A 23,620-nucleotide genomic window follows, 5' to 3' on the forward strand; every position below is an offset into this window, starting at 1 on the left:
AGAAGAAGAATAAGAAGAAGGAGAAGAAGAAGATGAAGACGAAGCAGCAGCAGCAGCAGCAGCTGTCAGGGGCAGGGTACAGTGACTCATGCCTGCAATCCCAATACTTTAGGAGGCCAAGGCAAGAGGAAGGAGGATCACTTAAGGCCAGGAATTCAAGACTAGCCTGGGCAACATAGTAAGACCCTCCATCTCTACAAAAAATAAAAAAAATAAGCTAGGTGTGGTGGTATGTGCCTGAATTTGTAGCTACTTAGGACAGTGAGGCAAGAGGACGGCTTGAGTTTACAGTGAGCTATGACTGGATCACTGCACTCCAGACAAGGCAACAGAGGGAGGCACTGTTTCAAAATAAAATTAAATTAAAAGAAAAAAAGTAGCTCAACAAGATACAAGAGAAATCTGAAAACTAATACAAAGAAGTCAGAAAATCAATTCAGGATATGAATGAGAAATTTACCAAAGAGATAGATATTTTAAAAAGAAAACCAAACAGAACTTCTGGAAATAAAAAATTCATTGAAGGAATTATAAAATACATTTGAAAGCTTCAACAACAGACTAGACCAAGCAGAAGAAAGAACCTCAGAACTTTAAGGTAGGTTTTTTTAATTAATCCAGTCAGACAAAAAAAAAAAAAAAAAAGAAACCAGAATTTTAAAAAATGAGTAGAACCTCTGAGAAGTAAGGAATTACATAAGACATCGGAACCTATGAATCATAGGTATTCCTAGGGCAGAAGAAAAAGCAAAAATTTCAGAAAACCTATTTGAGAATATAATTGAGAAAACCTTCCCCAGTCTAGCAAAGGATCTAGAAATCCAGATACAAGAGGCTCAACAAACTCCAGCCAAATACATTGAGAGAAGGATCCCACCATGGCATCTAGTCATCAGGCTGTCTAAAGTCAATGTGAAGGAAAAATCCCTAAATACAATAAAAGTGTCTAGTCACTTATACAGGAAACTTCATCAAACTAACAGTGGACTTCTCAGCAGAAACTTCAGAAGCTAGAAAAGACTGGGATTCCATTTTCAAGGTGCTTAAAGAAAATGGTCAAACTCAAATTTTGTATCCTGCTAGTGTAACCTTCACAGATGAAGGAGAAATAAAATGTTTCCCAGACAAGCAAATTAGGAAATGCATCACCACTAGATTGGTCCTATGAGAAATGCTTAAAGAAGTTCTAAACACGGGAACAAAAGGTTGATACTCTATCATAAAAACACATGAAACTCACAAGTTTTATGAAACAATTATACAAATAAGGAAAAGAAAGAAATCAAAGGGCAACATGATAGAACTCTAGAAGATCACAAAGCGAGAATAAAAAACAAAGAATCTACAAAGCTGGCTGGTCATGGTGGCTCATGCCTGTAATCCCAGCACTTCAGGGCCGAGGCGGAAGGATCACCTGAGGTCAGGAGTTTGAGACCAGCCTGGCCAACATGGCAAAATTCCACCTGTACTAAAAATACAAAAATTAGCCAGGCATGGTGGCGTGCGCCTGTAATTCCAGCTACTTGGGAGGGTGAGGCATGGGAATCACTTGAACTCGAGAGGTGGAGGTTGTAGTGAGCCAAGATCGTGCCATTGCACCCCAGCCTGGGTGACAGAGCAAGACTCAAGACTCTTGCTTAAAAAAAAAAAAAATAATCTACAAAACAACTAGATAGCAATTAACATTATGACTGGAACAAAACCTCATGCATCAGTATTAACCTTGAATGCACCACTTCAAAGATATAAATTGGTGCAATGGATTAAAAAACAACAACAACTATATGCTGCTTACAAGAAATTTGCCTTACTGTTAAAGACACACAGACTGAAGGTAAAGGGGTGGAAAAATGTTCCATGCAAAAGGAAACCAAAAGCAAGCAGGAGTAACAATACTTACATTAGATAAAACAGACTGTAAATAAACAATAGTTTAAAAATATATATATATAATGACATAGGGATCAATTCAACAAGAAGATATAATAATCCTAAGTATATACTGCCAAAACTGGAGTACCAGATTAATAAAACAAATACTACTAGGCCTAAGAAAAGAGACAGATAGCAATACAATAATAATGTGGGACTTCCAACACCCCACTGAGAGCAGTAATAGATCACTGAGACAGACAGAAAGTCAACAAAGAAACACTGAACTTAAAACCAAATGGACCTAACAGACATTTACAGAACATCCTACCCAACAACCACAAAAGATACATTTCTCGGCCGGGCGCGGTGGCTCAAGCCTGTAATCCCAGCACTTTGGGAGGCCGAGACGGGTGGATCATGAGGTCAGGAGATCAAGACCATCCTGGCTAACACAGTGAAACCCCGTCTCTACTGAAAAATACAAAAAACGAGCTGGGCGAGGTGGCGGGCGCCTGTAGTCCCAGCTACTCGGGTGGCTGAGGCAGGAGAATGGCATAAACCCGGGAGGCGGGGCTTGCAGTGAGCTGAGATCCAGCCACTGCACTCCAGCCTGGGCGACAGAGCGAGACTCCGTCTCAAAAAAAAAAAAAAAAAAAAAAGATACATTTCTCTCATTAGCACATGGGACATTCTCCAACACAGGCCAAACATCAGGCCACAAACAAGTCTCAATAAATTAAAAAAAATCAAAATCATATCAAGTATCTTCACACAATGGAATAAAACTAAAAATCAATCTGAAGAGAAACTCTCAAAAATATAGAAACACATGTAAATTAAACAACATGATCTTGGACAACCTTTGGGTCAATGACAAAATTAAGAGGGAAATTAAATTTTCTGAGGCTGGGCACGGTAGCTCATGCTTGTATCTATTATTCCACACTCTATGTTCACATGTCCACACTATTTGGCTTCCACTTATAAATGAGAATATTCAGTATTTGAATCCCTGAGTTATTGTCATGGCTTTCAATTTCATCCATATTGCTGCAAAAGGCATGATTCCATTCTTTTTACACCAGATAAAACAGACTTTTTTATCGGATAAAACAAACATGTGTGCAGGTTATCTTTTTGACATAATGAATTCTTTTCCTCTGGGTATATACCCAGTAGTGGGATTGCTGGATCAAATGACAGTTCTATTTTTTGTTCTTTGAGAACTCTCCATATGTTTTCCATAGGGGGGGTACTAATTTATATTTCTCCCAACACTATATAAGCACTCCCTTTTCTCCACATCCTCACCAACATCATATTTTTTGACTTTCTAAAAATAGCTGTTTTGACTGGTATAAGATGATATCTCGTAGATTTTTCACTTCTCTGATGATTAGTGATATTGAGCATTTTTTCAAATGCTTCTTGGCCACTTGTATGTCTTCTTTTGAAAAATGTCTTTCATGTCCTTTGCCTACTTTTAAATGGGGTTATTTGGGTGGTTGTTGTTGTTGTTGTTGCTGTTGAGTTGCCTGAGTTGCTTGTAGATTCTGGGTATTGGTCTTTTGGATATGCAGTTTGCAAACATTTTTGCTTATTCTGCAAGTTGTCTGTTTACTCTGTTGATTATTTCTTTTGCTGTACAAAAAGCTTTTTAGTTTAATTAAGTCTCATTTGTCTACTTTCGGTTTTGCTGCTTTTGCTTCTGAGGTCTTAGTCATGAATTCTTTGTCTAGGGCAATGTCCAGAAGAATTTTTTCTAGATTTTCTTCTAGTATGTTTTAGTTTTGGATTTTAAATTTAAGTCTTTAATCTGTCTTGAGTTGATTTTTTTTTTTTTTTTTTTTGAGACAGTCTTGCTGCGATGCCCAGGCTGGAGTGCAATGGCGCAATCTTGGCTCACTGCACCATCCGCCTCATGGGTTCAAGTGATTCTCCTGTCTCAGCCTCCCGAGTAGCTGGGACTATAGGCGTGCGCCACCATGCCCGGCTAATTTTTGTATTTTCAGTAGAGACGGGGTTTCACCATTTTGGCCAGGCTGGTCTTGAACTCCTGACCTCAAGTGATCCGCCCACCTAAGCCTCCCAAAGTTCTGGGATTACAGGTGAGCCACTGCACCCAGCCTCTTGAGTTGATTTTTATATAAAATAAGAGAGAGTGGTTCAGTTTCATTCTTTCTGCATATGGCTATCCTATTCTCTCAGCACCATTTACTGAATAGGTTGTCCTTTCCCAGTGTACGTTTTTGTCTACTTTGCCAAAGATCAGTCGGCTGTAGATTTGTGGCTTTATTTCTAGTTCCTGCATTCTGTTCCATTGATCTATGCGTCTGTTTTTATACCAGTACCATGCTGTTTTGATTACTATAGCTTTGGTTTCCCATTGTTGGAGGGGGGACTACTGGGAGGTGTTTGGGTCACAGGGGCAGATCCTTGATAAATGGCTTGGTGCCTTCCCCATGGTAATGAGTTCACGTGACAGCTGGTTGTTAAAAGGTCCCTGGCTCTTTCACCTTTTTCTCTTGCTCCCTCTCTCACCATGTGACATGCCTGCTCTCCCTTTGTCTTCCATCATAAGCTACCCAAGGCCTCACCTTATAAGCTGGCACTGTGCCTCTTATAGAGGCTGCAGAACTCTGACCCAAACAAACCTCTTTTCTTTATAAATTACCCAGCCTTAAGTATTCGTGTATAGCACAGCAAAATGGAATAACACAACATTTACACATTTCATGAATAACAGTTAAATTTGTATTAATTTTGTCTTTTTTTTCTAACCAAGTTTTCAGGTGACTTCTATGAGAATAACCAGAAACTAGTATCTACCAAGGTTCTTTCTGTTTAATGTAACTTCCTCAAATACTATGTTCTTCAAAAATAAAGTAATTGAGAATGCAATGTATTATGAGAAACTTTATAAGGACTGATTACAATATAAATCCTTCTTTGCTTAGGATAGTTTTTGAGGAAAAATCTTGCTAGATGTAAATTGAATATATATGATACATGGGTACTTAAACAAATGAACATTTACCCTGTTTAGAAACACCCAAGTGTGCAAAATTAAATACATGGAAGGTTTGTGTCTTTCTTGGCAAAAGGCAGGCAAAAAGCAGAATAAAACTATAGTCATGTAATCCAATTAATCCCTCAATCCAACAAATACCCTAGAAAGGAAAAGGGCAATTCAGAAAATACTAACAACATGCAGAAAAACAGAGGCAGCATTCTTTCAAAGAAACAATTCTCATACTTTATAGGTAAGTGATTGAAACCAAAAATGTTCCTCCTCTAACACAGATCAATCAATTCTAAATCTCACCTGCTTTTTAAACTCCCTACTATTATTTAGTCTCTTTAACTGCCAGTTAAGACCCCACAAATACAAAGATAACTGTTCACAGATCAGTGCTTCTGGGCCTATTCCAGAAAGTTTGATACACTGGAGGTTTCTGCCTGTTTTGAAGCTTGTGGCCTAAAATTACTTTTCTTCCTGGCAGTAACTCCAAGTTCAGCCTTATTTTTTATTTTTTATTTTTTTCAGTCTCTCATGCTTGAATTAGGAAAGCTTTATTTTTAACATTAAAAATAACTCCCACACTGTATTACTTGAAGTTTCTAAAACAACTGTCTTGTTTTATACTCTAATTTTAAATAATTCATTTCTTAATGAGAAACTTTTCATTACTAAGCTCCATTTGAACTTGGTGCTATGAAAACCTAACACAGACTCTTTTGTAGAAATTATTCTTTTGGTTTGGTTGAGGTCATAAACACCAATTCAGGACACCTAATAATCATTCTACTAAGGTCTAGAGGATGGCTGTTATTTACTCAAGGGTATCTCATAATATTAGAGCCAACTTGGAGTTCATACCTGTGCCTCTAGTAAAGACTAACACCCAAAATCATCTCCAAGAGACAAGTATTTATTCTGTTCATCTGGATGCTCTTGGTGATATCTTAACTAAGCAAATCTGCTTAACTGTCTTATCATTTAGAAGATGTTCTGTGATCACCTATTTTAAAAACCACACAAATAAATGTTACCATGAAAAACTGTAGTTCTCACACAGTTCACAAACTGAACAATTCCTTGAGTATTTGTGGGTCATTTTAAAATAGCTAGTATAATTAAAGATATTATTAGAAATACGCTAATGGATGTATGTATAAACATCAAGCAATGTATAACTATACAAAAGTTTCCCTTGACAATGAATTCCTCTGAATGTATTAATTCTAACATACATCGTCTAAATCTTAAACACAATTTTCAAAATGTGTTACCTAATAAACTCATTTATTTCATCCTCTACCTTCTGTTATATCAGACAAAAGCCAAAAGACATAGGCTCAGCTGCTTGAGATCACAGCACAAAGGAAGTGTTGTTAAGAATAAAAAGGGGAAATTCAGGAGCATCTAGATATAGGTCTTAACTTTTATAGACCTCAGTTCTTCACTGTCACTGTCATCTATACCAGTGATTTCCACCCTTGATAGGTACTACCTCCATCTAGGACATTTTTTTTTTTTTACTCAAATTGCTATAAATGGTAGTGTGGGCATGCATTTATACTTCCTGTCCAAATCGTATTAAAATAACAATTAAGAAATAAAAAATATATAAACTCACAAGAACAAAAATAATGAGAAAGAAGACAACAGCTGACAAGAGATACTGACAAAATTTTGAAAAACAAAAAGTACACAGACAAAAAGTAACAAACACTTAACAGGCCAGACAAAGCAGAAACTTCAATGTCTGTGGGGCTAGAGGTAGAGAACAACAAGTTGACGTGGGTCTTAAAAGTCTCCAAAAGCTAAGAAATTCAAGGTAGCCCTGAAAGCATGGGTGAAGAGTGGGAGGAAAGGCAAAAGTTTTCTAGATTCTCCCAAGGCAGAGTCAAAATAAAAAATAAAAATAAACCCAGGCACAGTGGCTCACACCTGTAATCCCAGCACTTTGGGAGGCTGAGGTGGGCAGATCACCTGAGGTCAGCAGTTCAAGACCAGCCTGGCCAACATGGTGAAACCCTGTCTCTACTAAAAATACAAAAATTAGCCGGGCATGGTGGCGTACATCTATAGTCCCAGCTACCGGGGAGGCTGAGGCAGGAGAATCGCTTGAACCTGGGAGGTGGAGGTTGCAGTGAGCCAAGATTGTGCCACTGCACTCCAGCCTGGATGACAGAGCGAGACTCCATCTCGAAAAATAAAATAAAATAAAATAAAAATAATAAAAATAAAGCAAAAGTTTTAAAATCTGGATAAAAAACAATGAGAACTCACTACCTCTATTCCTACTCCACATAATGAAGGCACTGCCTCCCTCCAATCCAACAGAAGATAGGAGCTTTACTCTCTGGAGAAAATGAACCAGTGAGGTTCCAGGCACGGGGGTGCAGGGGTGAAGCACTGTACTGGCCACAGGAGGATTCTGTGAAAGCTGACTTATGCTACTGCTGTAAAATGCACTGTGTTCAGCAACTGATAGAAAAACAAGAAAGACGTTTGGCTGTGTCTGTTCAACTGGGCCCACCATAAATTACGGTTCTTTAATCATAGTCATCCAACTTCTTTCTTGAAAGAGCTATGAAATGGTAGAAAAATCTATTAAATCTCTTTACTATGAAAGGAATTGTCAATTCCCTACAACTCATGTTTGTTAAAGCAAATTTTGGCAAACTGCGTTAACAGCATGATATGATGATATGATGAACTGAGACCCCTTACAGTTCTGAGGCAAGAAATTTTGAGATGGAGTTTCACTCTGTTGCCTAGATGGAGTGCAGTTGCATGATCTTTGCTCACTGCAACCTCTGACTTTTGGGCTCAAGCGATTCTCCCGCCTCAACCTCCGGAGTAGCTGGGACTACAGATGCCTGCCACTACGGCCGGCTAATTTTTGTATTTTTAGTAGAGATGGGGTTTCACCATGTTGGCTAAGCTGGTTTCAAATTCCTGACCTCAAGTAATCTGCCCACTTCAACCTTCCAAAGTGCTGGAATCAAAGGCATGAGCCACTGTGCCTGGCCAGTTAAAATATTTTAAGTGGGTACCAAAGGAACGTCCACATTTGATTGATTCCAGTAATAGAACACCTCCACAATAATTTTTTAAATAATAATTTAAATTACATTTATTTATCTGTAAAAGAAAATGTGTGAAAAATTATTACACATGGAGCTATTCCAGAGTACAAAGTCTGCCCTTGCAGTACTTAAACAGCATGGATTTTCTAACGTTGTAAAAACTTTTTATGTTATGAATTATTTAAAGACTTAACTATCTGGGTCAGAAAGAAATAAGATAACACCAGAACCCATACATAATATACACCATCATTATACATCTGGAGAAAGTTACTGTGATGGTTAACACCGAGTGTCAACTTGTTTGGATTGAAGGACGCAAAGTATTGTTCCAGTGTGTCTGTGAGGATATTGTCAAAGGAAATTAACATTTGAGTCAGTGGACTGAGAGAGGCAGACCCACCCTCAATCTGAGTGGGCATCACCTAATCAGCTTCCAGCATCGCTACAATAAAGCAGACAAAAGAAGTTGGAAGGATCAGACTTGCTGATTCTTCTGGCCTTCAGCTTCCTCCCGTGCTGGATGCTTCTTGCCCTTGAATATCGGACTCGAAGTTCTTCAACTTTTGGACTCTAGAATGTACACCAGTGGTTTGCCAAGGGCTCTTGGGGCTTCAGCCACAGACCGAAGGCTGCACTGTCAGCTTCCCTACTTTTGAGGTTTTGGAACTCGGAATGACTTCCTTGCTCCTCAGTCTGCAGATGGCCTACTGTGGGACTTCACCGTGTGACTGCGTGAGTCAATACTCCTTAAACTCTTCTTCATATACACATCTATCCTATTAGTCTTATCCCTCTAGCGAACCCTAATACAGTTCCTATATCCTCAAAGTATTCAAATTGAGTATTATTCCAGTCAAAACTGTGCTATTTGTAAAAGACAATCCTCTTGCTGAAACATGTTGAAACATTAAATGCATACTTACTGCATGCATTTAACAGTGGAATCACGCGTGTCACTGCTCCAAGGACTACTCAACACCTTCCCCCCTCCATACCCAACCTTCTTCTGTCACTCACTCCTAGCCACCAGGCCTGAGAATGCCAGAACAAGGTCACCAACCTTCTCTCTCAGTCACATCAGAACGATCCAACTTGGCGTCCTTATGCTGTCCTTCTGCCACCTTCACGGCCACAGCTCGGCAAATGGCCCCAAGTTTTCTATCCAGAGAACGAACCCCTGCCTCTCTGGTATACCTGTCATCAAAGAAAAATACATTATTTTTGACTATACACCATCTAAAAAAATAGAAGTAATGTGATTAACATTTTTAGTAAAGAAACAGTGTACATTTAAAAGTTCATTACCCTTTCTTGAGTACTAGCTTTTCCACACTTAAAACTCCTCATTATGGTTATTTCTTCAGTACTCTGATGTATTTTCAGCTACAACAATGTCCTTTATACAGATTATTTTGAATTATAATCCTACACTTAAAAATGAACCCTAGTTCTAGTTCAATTTACATTGCCAAAATAAACTTGGCACCATATTAAAAAACCATTTACTCCTCGGTAATTTGTTAAAGACTTTTCTTAAACAAAATTGGTCAATTTAGGAAAATTCTAGATAAATTTATTGTATTTGAAATACTGCTGAAAGAATAAGAGAAATTGTGCTCTTTGTGGAACTAAAACAAAAACAAATCTGAGACAGAAATCTGGTTTTCACTAGGCACTTTGCTAACCACCTTTCTTCAGTGTATTTTCATTGTGAAGATTTCTAAAGGAAGAAGGTATGCTAAGTGATGAAAGCACTGTGACACTGTGAAAAAGACTACGTGTGGTTAAGCAGAGCTGCTTTAAACACATGTACATTAGAATCAAACTCCATTAAGACATTCCACAGACCATTATACAGTGAAACCATTTTTTGGTCACTCAGTTTTGGATGGACCTGAATGGACAGGATCAGGTGGAGAATGCAGTTTTATCTGAAGAATTGGATTTGACTAAGCCATACATTTGATTAAGTCAGACATACACTGTAGACTTTACGAAAGCAGATTTTAAAAGTTCTGAGAAAAGACAGATAAAAAGCTCTTAGCTAAACACTGTAAAACTCATTTCAGTCAAAGGTACAGAAGGATATAAAGTCTATATTATGCAACTACACATAATTTCAATAAGGGAGAAAACAGGGAGGCATCTTAACAACTTCTACATTTGGGCTTTAAAAAATTCAGCTCTATAAATACAAAATAGGATATGCCAAGCTTAGCGAAATTCACTGAAAAAGGGAAGAGAATCATCTTTAAAAAGCTAAGAATCTAGAGATACAGTCATAAAATAATATAGTCAGAATAAGAAAAGCATGATCTTCCTATACCATGAACTGTTTAGACTCTATCTGAAACACTGTGTTCAACTCTGGGTGTTTAATTTTAAGACACATTGATATACAGGATTCTTTCAGAAGAAGACTAATTAGGAAGTCTTGAAACTACATCAAGAGGAACGGTACAGAGGAGAGGAATAGTTAGCTTGAAAAAGAGAACACTTAGCCTGCAGACCTGATAGTATTTTATTTTAATGTCAGAAGGGCTGTACAAGGAGGAATTACACTTAGATTCCAGGTACTCATATAAGGCAGAAGAATAAAATTATAGAAAAGTGAACAGAAAGAATATCTTTGTAACAATTACCACTTGAGCTCAGGAGTTCCAGGCCAGCCTCGCCTAGATGGTGAGACCCCATCTCTAATTTTTTTTTTTTTTTGAGACGGAGTCTCACTCTGTTGCCCAGGCTGAAGTGCAGTGGCACGATCTCGACTCACTGCAACCTCCACCTCCCTGGTTCAAGCAATTCCCCTGCCTCAGTCTCCTGAGTAGCTGGGATTACAGGTGCACACCATCATGCCCGGCATGAGCCTGTGGTCCCAGCTACTTGGGGGATTAGGTGGGAAGATGGCTTGAGCCTGGGAGGCGGAGGCTGCAGTGAGCCAAGATCACGTCACTGCACTCTAGCCTGAGTAACAGCATGAGAACCTGTCTTAAAAAAATAATAAAAATAATTATCTTTGTTACAATTAGAATTACCCATGAAGAGGTAGTGATTAGCTAGCATTAAGCATACTGGGACTGGAAGTATTCAAGTAGGTGAGTTATACCTGGAGATAAGAAAGACTAGAACATTAGGGTCTATGACTGTGACATATCTCAAAAGATGAAAAACTCAAATATTGATACTCTATGTCCTAAGTTTGGTAACTCACTAAATACCCAAAACGTGCCTGGAGTAGTACATACATGTGCTGTTTTTAAAAACAATATCAAAACTAACAAAACTGCTCAGTATTTCCTTATGTCCATAGCTTTTAAGATCTGATATTTTGAGTTAACAAGTATATATAAAAAAAGAAATAGTTCTCCAGGCAACAATTGGGAAACATAAATAAGGATCACTCTTCAGAATCATTATTATTCAGATAAACTCTGGGTTTTTCTCTATCCCTCATATTGTACAGATGGGGAAGCTATCAAAAAGCTTAATGACTTATTGAAAGTTACCCAAAGGCATCATGAGTATTATCTGGAATAATGATATTGTTGGAAGACTCAGGCATATAAGTCACTTAATTTATTTCTCCTGGCATTATCCACACCATAAATCACAAAACAAATTAAAAGGAACCCCCAGGTAAGATTTAGTCTTACTGTTTTGTATATAAATCTAAATAGACCCATAAGAACGCATAGATCAAAAGACAGTCTGGTCAAACTCTAAGTCAAAGTTCAAAATAGAGAAATACTTTACAGCTCTTAAAAACAGTAGTTACTAGAAAAGGGCCGCATGACTAGAGCTTGGCAGCCTGACATGACTTGCTGGATGATGCAATGGATCTGTAATACTGAGCCAGGAAAACTGTAAGAGGCTGTGGTGGATATAAATTCTCAACAGAGTATATTTTCCATTCAAACAGGGAATCTGTACATTAGACTAAGCAATACTCTATTCAGATAATTTACACACTGCTTGCTACAGGCTTAAGCATTTGGTAGTAAACTGGGGAAGGCACCTTCTCTATTGTTCCAGTGTTAATTCTGAAGACCAAAATTCCAAGGATTTAAAAAATCTCTCAGCCAAAGAGAAGAAAAGAAAACTGAGTAACTTAAATCAGATTATCTGAAAGTAGCATATCACCTCTTAGAATTCAAAAACTTTCAAGATCCTGGGCATAAAAAGTGTCTCTATATTTACCACGTATTTGGTTTTTAAATCAAATTAATCCCTTATATTGCTATTGTGGCAAAGCATAAATTTCAGCTGTAGCTATAACAATATTCCAAATGGTTTCTCTGTAAACTTCTGCCTAGTAGAGAGAATGGTGTAAATCAATAGTTATGATAATACTTGCTGGAAGTTGTTGAAGAAAGAGAAATGGATGCTATAGGATGCCAGTAAAATAATCTTTTCAGGAGACTGTGGCTTATCTCAAAAGATGTAAAACTCAAATATTGATACTCTATGTCCTAAGTTTGGTAAGTCAGTAAATACCCAAAACGTGCCTGGAGTTCATTAATGAAGCCTCAGGATGGCTAACTAACCTGGTGATGATGTCAAGAGTGGTGACCTGGGGGATCTGAATCTGCTGAGGAGTCAGCCCATGTTGTTCCAGCTGCTTGGGGATCAAGTGCCTATGGGCAATCTCTATCTTCTCCTCCTGTGTATACCCTGGAAAAGAAGGAATCTTGTTTCGTAATTATTTACATGGCTCCCATAATGCCATGCTTTTTTTTTTTTTAAGAGACAGAGTCTCGCTCTGTCGCCCAGGCTGGAGTGCAGTGGCGCGATCTCGGCTCACTACAACCTCCACCTCTCGGGCTCAAGCGATTCTCCTGCCTCAGCCTCCCAAGTAGTTGGGATTACAGGCATGCGCAACCATGCCTGGCTGATTTCTGTATTTTCAGTAGAGACGGGGCTTTGCCATGTTGGCCAGGCTGGTCTCAAACTCCTGGCCTCAAGTGATCCACCAGCCTCAGCCTCGCAAAGTGCTGAGATTACAGGCATGAGCCACTGCTCCCAGCCAGTGCCATGCTTTTAAAATGAATCAAATATAGATTAAATGGATCATAGATTTAGAACACATTTAAGTATTATTTCAAATGAGACTATAATTACAATAAAGAAATTTATTCTGGCCAGGCACGTTGGCTCACATCGGTAATCCTAGCACTTTGGGAGGCTGAGGCAGCTAGATCACTTGAGCTTAGGAGTCTGAGACCAGCCTGGGCAACATGGCGAAACCCTGTCTCTACTAAAAACACAAAAAATTAGCTGGGCGTGGTTGCGCGTGTCTGTAGTCCCAGTTACTCCGGAGGCTGAGGCATGAGAATTGCTTCAGCTGGGGAGGGGGAGGTTGCAATGAGCTCAGATTGCGCCACTGCACTCTAGCCAGGTCAGCAGAGACTCGAGACTTGTCTCCAAAAAGAAAAGGAAAAAGAAAAAAGAAATTTGATCTAAATCAATAATTGTTAAAATTTCCAACGTTTTCACAAACAAAACAAGCATTTACTAAGCACAGTGTTTGAAAGTCTTCTGATTAAATGATGTATCCCCCAAAGAGGAAAAACCCTCATATCTTAGAGACAATTATCTCTTTATCCTCAAATCCTCTGAAATTTCAAATAGAAAAATAAATGCATCTTTTTAGCCTAATTTGATCTATACTTGAAACACACACACACACACACACACACACCCCTCAATTAACTAAGCAATGGGTTCCAAAAGGGCTCTAAAGATACTGTTTCCAGAACTATGACTATAAAATAAATTGTAGCAGCAAAAGAAAACCTAAGATGTCCCTACAAAAGGTTTTTCCCTCCACATGATGGTACATATAAACGTGTGTGTATATGTAATTATATATGTGTGCATATGTATTTATATATGTATATATGTATTTTATATATATAGTATATTTAAAAGACTTTATGTTCTTATTTGCCTGAATATAGATTTTCTTTGTCTCTAAATCCTGTAAGACAAAATTCCATCTAACGTCCCTTTCCATTTAACAAGCAAAAATTAAAAATATGAATTGATAAGGCACCTTTTGAATGGAAAGAGGTTAGTAAACACCAGGAAAGGTAGAAGATGGGACAGCTAAATCTGCCAAAGGAAGAAGGTGGCATCATATGTTCCCCTCTGCAGCAGCTGTCCTGATTCTTTCACTTTAATTTAGTGTATCTAATGGGTTTTCTGCCATAACTTGGAGTTTCCAGGGAATTGAGTCTCATTACTTATTTACTTTAGACTTTAAATATACAATTAACTTTTTACTCTACCATATTTTAAAATTAAATATAGGAACCTGCAATGCTCACGGATAATTAAGAAATCCAATTATATTGGGAGGCCAAGGCGGGTGGATCACGAGGTCAAGACATCAAGACCATCCTGGCCAACATGGTGAAACCCTGTCTCTACTAAAAATACAAAAATTAGCTGGGCATGGTAGTGTACGCCTGTAGTTTCAGCTACTCAGGAGGCTGAGGCAAGAGAACTGTTTGAACCTGGGATGTAGAGGTTGCAGTGAGCCGAGATCGTGCCACTGCACTCCAGCCTGGCAACAGAGTGAGACTCCATCTCAAAAAAAAAAAAAAAAAAAAAAAACCAGAAATCCAATTATAACTCACTTAGTAGTAAAAATATATTTCAGATTAATTAGAAAAATACATTTAGATTACATTTAGAATCTAAAGACACTTAGGGCCGGGTGTGGCAGTTCATGCCTGTAATCCCAGCACTTTGGGAAGCTGAGGCAGGTGAATCACCTAAGGTCAGGAGTTCCAGACCAGCCTGGCCAATATGGAGAAACCCCATCCCTACTAAAAATGCAAAAATTAGCCAGGTGTGATGGTGCGCACCCGTAGTCCCAACAACTTGGGAAGCTGAGGCATGAGAATCGCTTGAATCAGGAAGCAGAGGTTGCAGTGAGCCGAGATTTTGCCCCTGCATTCCAGCCTAGGTGACAGAGTGAGACTCCATCTCAAAAAAAAGAAAAAATAAATAAAAGACATTTAGGCTGGACATGGTGGCTCATGTCTGTAATCCCAACAATTTTGGAGGCCAAGGCAGGCAGATCACTTGAGGCCAGGAGTTCGAGGCCAGACTGGCCAACATGGTGAAATCCTGTCTCTACTAAAAATACAAAAATTACCTGGGCGTAGTCACGAGTGCCTGTAATCCCAGCTACTTGGGAGGCTGACACACGAGACTCACTTGAACTTCGGCGGCAGAGGCTGCAGTGAGCCAAGATTGTGCCACTGCACTCGCCTGGGCAACAGAGCTAGACTCTGTCTCTAAATAATTAAATAAATAAAGACATTTAGATTCTACTCTACATTAAAAAAAAAAACTCACTGATATTTGATCTCTTCCAGGGAAAAACAATTCTGAGCAATCAAAATAAGGTGAAAACGCTATAATTTATCTAGTGTTAGTAAGTGAAGAAATACATTTTGCATGCTCCAGTGAAGGAGAAGACATTTAAAAAATTTAACTATTTGATAGATTCAAGAGGAATTTAAAAGTGGCATGCATTTTAATATAAAAGTGAGGCCAGATTTTATGAAAAAGTTGTTTTTTTGTTTTTTTTTTTTTGAGATGGAGTTTCACTCTGTCACCCAGGCTGGAGTGCAGTGGCGTGAGGCTCACTGCAACCTCCCCCTCTCAGGTTCAAGGGATTCTCCTGCCTCAGCCTCCTGAGTAGGTGGGACTACAGGCGCCCACCACCATGCCAGGCTAATTTTTGTATTTTTAGTCGAGATGGGGTTTCACCACATTGGCCAGGCTGGTCTCGAATTCCTGACCTCAAGTGATCCACCCGCCTCGGCCTCCCAGAGTGCTGGGATTACAGGCGTGAGCCACCACACACAGCCTGCAATTTTAGAAATTATGTTAAAGAAGAATGTCTTATTTTTCACAAAACTATCACTCTTTCATGCTAAATTAAATCTGAAATTTGTAAATTTGTTGTTGTCAACGTTTGCTGTTTTGCTCTTCCAGACTTTGAAGCTACATAGAAACTGATTTATATACATTCCTCAGAACTTCTGAAGATTGTATGCTGGCAAACGAATCTCTTTCAGTCACAACTCCACAGCATAACTAATTTTTAAGTTATGGTCAGAAAGGCAAGATGTATCATAATGATTTCATTTAAGAGTCAGGTACCTGGAACCTGAATGATCTCCATTCTGTCCAACAAGGCAGCTGGAATGGTGGCAGTGGTGTTGGCGGTAGCTATAAAAAGAACTTGAGAAAGGTCAAAGGCCACATTTAGATAATGATCTGTGAAGTTATGGTTTTGTTCAGGATCCAACACCTAGGGGAGAACAAAAAACATTTAAAAAACTTTAGTAGTTCCAACAGAAGGCTGTATATAAGTGAAAACACATAATATACTGGGAAGGTTAGTATTTCTGCTCAGAATAGTTTAAGAAACAGATAAAACTAACATCTAAGCATTATTCTTTGCATTCTCTACATTCTACATACTTTTTAAAAAATAAAATATGTTCAGTGTTAAAATTTCTGAAAATGTAACAGCACAAAGCAGCAGAAATTACACTTTTAACACTCGTTCAAAAATCTATTTATTGATGACTCATTGTTTGGCCATCGTAAGTTACTAGTCCTGCAGAACCAGTTTCCATCTTGGTAAAACACCCTATCTAAACTGCTATGGGAATATAAAGCAAATATGTAAAGTATTTTGAAATTCTCAAATAACCGGTAAATAAGAACCCATATAATCCTCCTAGAACATTTTCAGAAAGTCTGGTATAAACTATTTAACTGAAAGGAGAATTCCAAATAAGAGAAACCTTTACTATGAGTTAAATAAGAGTAAAAATTACTATGCTACTATATTCTGATACAGCAAAAAATTCACTATTTAAAAATGGCTTACTGCAATAACACTGCTGCCTATGATAAGCAAAATATCAATAGCTCTTTTTTTTTTTTTTTGAGCCAGAGTCTCCTTCTGTTGCTCAGGCTGGAGTGCAGTAGCACAATCTCAGCTCACTGCAACCTCTGCCTCCCGGGTTCCAGCGATTCTCCTGCCTCAGCCTCCTGAGTAGCTGGGACTACAGGTGTGTGCCACCATGCCCAGCTAACTTGTGTATTTTTAGTAGAGATGGGGTTTCACCATGTTGGCCAGGCTGGTCTCAATTCTTGACCTCAAGTGATCCGCCTGCCTCGGCCTCCCAAAGTACTGGGATTACAAGCTTGAGCCACTGCACCCAGCAATAGCTCTCACAAATATTTGAATTAGATACATCAGATAATTTATCAGTCAACTTGGATTCTTAAAATGTGCAACTGTACATTAACGAGCTTCAAGTTACAGGCATTTGTTGCTAAGGGGCTGATGTAGGACTTTAATAAGGCACCAACAGTTTCTACATTTTCCAAACCTTAAACATATTAACACTTTCACTTAGACACCCAATTACTATAAATAGGGTTGCCACACATATTCAAAAAGGCAATAAAATGACTAACATATTCATCAATTACAATTTAACTATATAAGTAGGAAGTTTTACTTATTTTCAAAACTATCCAAAGTTAGTTTTTTTTTTTTGAGACACAGTCTCATTTTGTCACCCGGGTTGAGGTGCAGTGGCATGATCTCAGCTCACTGCAATCTTTGCCTCCTGAGTAGCTGGAATTACAGGTGCGCACTACCACACCTGGCTAATTTTTGTATTTTTAGTAGAGATGGGGTTTCACTATGTTGGCCAGATTGGTCTCAAACTCCTGGCCTCGAGCGATGCACCTGCCTTGGCCTCCCAAAGTGCTGGGATTACAGGCGTGAGCCACCACGCCCAGCCCCAAGCTAGTCTTAATTCTAGGCCTCATACATAATTTTGAATTTTGTTAAACATTAATTATTACTGGAAACTCTCTTTATCTAGAGTTCCCAGAAAGCTCTAATTTCACATTTTCACAAGACTTAATAATGTTTAATGTCATTAAAAAACAAGTACTTTCAACTAATCAAGGAAAACTAATTATGTTCAGTATCGAATTGGTTAAGAGTGGTCTTACTATCTACTAATTATCTAAAAACTGTTTACAGGCTGGGCATGGTGGCTCACGCCAGTAATCCCAGCTTTTTGGGAGGCCAAGGCAGGCAGATCAGTTGAGGTCAGGCGTTTGAGACCAGCCTAGCCAACATGGTGAAATGCTGTCTCTACTAAAAAAATACAAAAATTAGCCTGGTATGGTGGCACATGCCTGTAGTTCCAGCTACTCAGGAGGCTGAGGCATGAGAAATGCTTGAACCTTGGAGGCGGAAGTTGCTGTGGGCTCAGATCATGCCACTGCACTCCAGCTTGGGTGACGAGTGAAAATCCGTCTCAAACAAACAAACTGTTTAGGTATGGTAAATGTTTATGTATGGAAAATAGTTAAAACTATTATCTAGTGACAAAAACGCTCTTCTTTTGACCCAAACTTGAGTCAGGCTCCTCTGAGTCCTCTGCTCAGCTAGGCCAATGTCAGCCTTCCCTCTGTCTTTGTATAATCCAATTTGAGCAAGAATCTTGCTAAGTCAGGTTAGCGAAAATGACCCATAACCATATGTATCTGTTCTCACTTCCAACCCAGCATCTTTTCACCCTGGCCTCCCTTCAGCAAGAGTTCTGTTGTGTCCTTCTAGTGAGAATCCCTTGTAACCCCAATGTTTCCTCTTAGAATCTTTCCCTCTACTGATTCCCCATTCACTCTCCCACCACTGCAAAACCCCATTGCAGTGTTTCTTATACCTAGTCTCCCACCTTGAAAAAAATAATCCTTACCACCTTTAATAAGTACCATGAATAATTTTTTAACACTAGCTAAAGAAAAAAATCTTTTTTTTTTTTTTTTTAAGACAGAGTCTCGCTCTTTTGCCCAGGCTGGAGTGCGGTGGTGCGATCTCGGCCCACTGCAAACTCTGCTCCTGGGTTCATGCCATTCTCCTGCCTCAGCCTCCCAAGTAGCTGGGACTACCCCTGATCTCATGATCCACCCGCCTCAGTCTCCCAAAGTGCTGGGATTATAGGTGTGAGCCACTGCGCCTGGCCAGAAAAAATCTATTGTTTAATGGCTCTAATCATATGTAATTCATATATGCTGGATATGTTTTAGAAATGGCTGTCAGACCTGAACAAGTAATTTTTTTCTCTTAAAATTTTAAGACACTAAATTTTAAAAAGTAGGAAAATTAATAAAGCAATGTTTCTAATTATGGAGGTTTTAAAAACAGCATGACAGAATACCTAGATGATAAAGGAAAAAAAATTAGTGATGTCTGTTAAAAGAAAAACTCTAGATAAATTAAACAGTTTAATTGAGCAAAGAACGAGTCTCAAATTGGGCAGCTCCCAGAACCAGAATAGGTTCAGAGAAACTCTGGCATATGGTTTGATAATATTTATGGACAGAAAAAGGTAAGTGATATGCAGAAAACAAAGAGTGATGTACAGAAACAGCGGGATTGCTTACAGCTTGATGTTTGCTTTTTTTTTTTTTTTTTTTTTGAGGCGGAGTCTCGCTCTGTCGACCGGACTGGAGTGCAGTTGCAGTGGCCTGATCTCAGCTCACTGCAAGCTCCGCCTCCCGGGTTTACGCCATTCTCCTGCCTCAGCCTCCCGAGTACCCGAGTAGCTGGGACTACAGGCGCCTGCCACCTCGCCCGGCTAGTTTTTGTATTTTTAGTAGAGACGGGGTTTCACCGTGTTAGCCAGGATGGTCTCGATCTCCTGACCTCGTGATCCACCCGTCTCGGCCTCCCACAGTGCTGGGATTACAGGCTTGAGCCACCGCGCCCGGCGATGTTTGCTTTATTTAAACACAGTTTGTTAACAGCTGACTTCCTGTGACTTGCCGAAAATCTGTGATTGGTGTAAGAATAGTGTATTTACACATCTAGTTAGGCTGCAGTTTACCTTGTAAGGGGAAACTCTTAGGCCAAACTTAAAACATTAATATGTAAGGAGGCAGATTTAGGCTAAATTTGTGCCCAATTTGCCTGCCTTCCTCTTTTACTGAGTAAAGTGTGAAAGGAAAGTAAATCTCAGGACCCCCAAATTACTAAGCAAAAGGGAAAAGACAAGCTGGGAACTGCGTCGCACATTTGCTCCCAAATAAGATAGCTACAAAGACAAAAAAAGCTACATACCTCCCTCACAATTCCCCATTTAGAAATTCCTTATGAGCCCCAAGATCTTTACCCTGTAACAGTTCTATTGAATTTCACCTCAACAATGTAAATTGACAGCTTATTCTTTACACATACAGGACAAAGGACAGAACTCAAAGTCATCCCTCTGCTCACCTGAGACAACTGCACATCTGATGGCTTCCTGTATGCTATGGTTATTTTATCTTATGTAGAAATGCAGATTCACTAAGCTACATGAATTCATAAGTGACTATTCCTCTGCTCCCCTCTCACAGGCGAATGGCTGATCAAAGACTCACAAGAATGCAACCGTTTGTCTCTTGTCTACCCATACTTTTTAAAATTTCCTCCTCTTTTCTCAGTATCCGCCCATTCCCCTTTAAATATTGAAGCCCTCAAAATCATCTTTGGAGAACACTGGCAAAATAAACTTCTAAATTGGTTGAGACCTGTCTCAGATACTTTCTGGTTTTCAAAAGCATAAAAGGACATATAGAATTTAAACAGCATCAGAAATACTGATCAATATTCTGGCAGAAAATAATTTCTGGTAATCACTACTCAGATGAAGCTCCAAAGCAAACTGGTGAGTCCATGGAAGAATGAAAATTACAATTAAGAGCTTTGTAGCTATCAAACCTCGTCTTCTTACCCTAACTTCAGAGCAGGGATTCTACTGCCCATATCCAGGGCCGCTTTCAAAAATAATTAGGGCTGTTTCTCCTTTATTTTCCCCAACGAAAAGATTTTCTGTATCAATCCTAGGACTGTAATTCCTACCTACAAGGTATGACTGTGAAAGTACTGGAAATCGCTGTGATACGACACATTATTCCTAGGAATGTGAAGTCACAATGGGATGAACCGTGGGAGCAATGTACACTGAGAATTGTTCTTCAATAATAATTTCTGACAAGAGAAGAACTACAGATGTCTGTAGGCAATCCAGGAATAGATGACATAGAGTTCATTAAACATGACTAGGTAACTGTCATCTTTAGGTGTGATATAGTATGATTATGCTTTTTAAAAGTTATACCTTTTGTAGATAGATACTGAAACATTTGTGAAAAGATGATGATGTCTGGAATCTGCTTCAAAACAATCAGAGGTTGGGTAGGGGCGAATGGGAAACAATAGATGAAACAAGATATGAAAGCTGGGTGATGAGTCCATAGAATTCATTATACTATCTGCTCTGCTTTTGCTATGGTTAAAATTTTCCACAACAGAAAATAAAGATAAAATAACATAACTAAAATCAGCTCTGAAAGCCGCACACAATTAATACTATTATGATACTGTGAAATATACATTTGGCCTTCATCCCTTTGTTTCCTGACATGCAACTCCTAAAATCCTTGGAATCACCAAAGTGATAAGTATCATTTTGTATGTTAGTGATTGACTGGTAGCTGGCAGTCCCTCCATAGCTTCAGGATGGGGGCTGGTCACAGGAAAGACCAAGACAAGATTAGAGGGCTGAGGACTTGTCAGTTCCCCACCCCAATCTCTGGGGAGGGTGGAAGGGCTAAGAGTTGAGTTGATCAACAACAGCCAATGATTTAATCCATCGGGCCTATGTGACGAGGCCTCCATTAAAAACCCGAAAGGACTGAGGTCAGGAGGCTTCCAGGAAGGTGAATATGAGCACACCCAGGTGCAAGAAGGCTGGTGGACCCTGACTCCACTGGGATGGAAGCTCCTGTGCTGTTTGTTTGTACTCTTTAAAATATTCTTTTAATAAACCAGTAAATGTAAGTAAATTGTTTCTCTGAGTTCTGTGAGCTACTCTAGCAAATTAAGCAAACCTGAGGAGGGACTTGTGGGAACTCCAATTTACAACTGGTTGGTCACATGTTCTGGAAGCCAAGTCACAACTGACATCTGAAGTGGGAGGCAGTCTTGTGGGACTGAGTGCTCAACCCGTAGGATCTCATAGACAGCGTCAGAATTGAATTAGAGGACACCCAGCTGTTGTCCAATGCTGAAGAACTGCTTGCTTGGCGTGTGGAGAAAAACCCCATGCCTATTTGGTCAGAGGCGTTCTGTGTTGTGAGAATGCAGTAGGAGAAACTGAGTTTACTTTTCCTCTATATCCTCAACTACGGAAATTAAATCTGTGAAAGACAAACTTGAGAAAAGTGTTCAGGACATAGAAGAAAAAGGGCTTTAGAGACATGTAGGGGATAAATACGGGAAAAATTAAAAGATGCAATTCATATCTAGTTAATATAACTAAAGAAGAGGTCTCAGTAAATTAAAATAGGGAATAATTAAAGAAACAAAAATATTCTAGAAGACCCTGAAACTATAGATTGAAAAGATTTAGATTCCTCCTCCTGTGCAATGAGAATGTCATCAGAATAACACCTATAGAATTTTCAAGCAAAATTATCACTAGTTTAAAATATTCTACAATCTTGAATACACCAAATATAGGTAACATATATAAGATATGATGCATAATAACAAAATGAACACCTGTGAACCTACTACCCATTTGTGAAGACATTTGTTTATCTATCTAGACCAGTGGTCACAAAAGTGGAAAATGACCCACCAAAGTGCAAGTAAAAAATATTAGTATTTGTATTTATCTTTTTTATTTATAAATACCAGAAAAAATAGCTTGTAAATATTTAATATCCAAAATGGAATTGAAGATGTCTTCACTTGGAAGAAGTTCCATAACATCGAAGGCTGCCTGTGGCGCCCTCACTTATCTGCCGTAACTATAATTACAGCACATTGCTGTCCATGTGTGCTGTGAAAGGAAAGTATGTTTGGCCCCCCCAAATCACTAGATTAAAGGGAAAAGTCAAGCTGGGAACTGCTTAGGGCAAACCTGCCTCCCATTCTATTCCAAGTCACCCCTCTGCTCACTGAGGTAAATCTGATTGCCTCCTTTGGAAAGGCTAATCAGAAACTCAAAAGAACACAAGGGTTTGTCTCTTATCTACCTGTGACCTGGAAGCCCTCTCCAAAGAGATGTGTCCCGCCTTTCCAGACCAAACCAATGTTCACCTTACATATGCTGATTGACGTCTCATGTTTCCCTAAAACGTATAAAATCAAGCGGTGCTCTGACTACCTTGGGCACATGTCGTCAGGATCTCCTGAGGCTGTGTCATGGGCACGCATCCTCAACCTTGGCAAAATAAATTTCCTAAATGAACTGAGACCTGTCTCAATTTTTCTGGGTTCACAGAGCCTAATATTACAAATGGGTGGAGTGGTTTAAAAAGATTTCTGCAAAACATCATTAAAAAGAGTAGAGGCAAAAGTATGAACCACAAGAAAATAACAAGAGTTGACACTTGTATTTATATAGTAAGCTGTGATAGACATATTATGAAGTAAAAACAATTATCTAATCAGAACACAGTGCGTTCATCGAAAATATAATTACCTTTTAGAACTGATTTCGTTTTACATAAAGTACATGATATGAGCACACTG

At 39.0% G+C, this 23,620-nt stretch overlaps 1 protein-coding gene across 1 annotated transcript in view; it reads right to left on the reverse strand.

Annotated features, from left to right (window-relative positions):
• The window catches only part of LONP2 (lon peptidase 2, peroxisomal), a 104,956-nt gene that overhangs the window by 41,260 nt on the left and 40,076 nt on the right, over positions 1–23,620 (reverse strand). Inside the window, exons 7-9 of the mRNA XM_011952591.1 lie at positions 16,156–16,306; positions 12,522–12,648; positions 9,038–9,171 (exon numbers count right to left, since the gene is read on the reverse strand). Coding sequence (XP_011807981.1) covers positions 9,038–9,171; positions 12,522–12,648; positions 16,156–16,306 — 412 coding nt within the window. The remainder of the gene's footprint in view (positions 1–9,037; positions 9,172–12,521; positions 12,649–16,155; positions 16,307–23,620) is intronic.

Source organism: Colobus angolensis, unplaced genomic scaffold (assembly GCF_000951035.1).
Source record: "Colobus angolensis palliatus isolate OR3802 unplaced genomic scaffold, Cang.pa_1.0 Scaffold343, whole genome shotgun sequence".
Taxonomy (NCBI): domain Eukaryota; kingdom Metazoa; phylum Chordata; class Mammalia; order Primates; family Cercopithecidae; genus Colobus; species Colobus angolensis.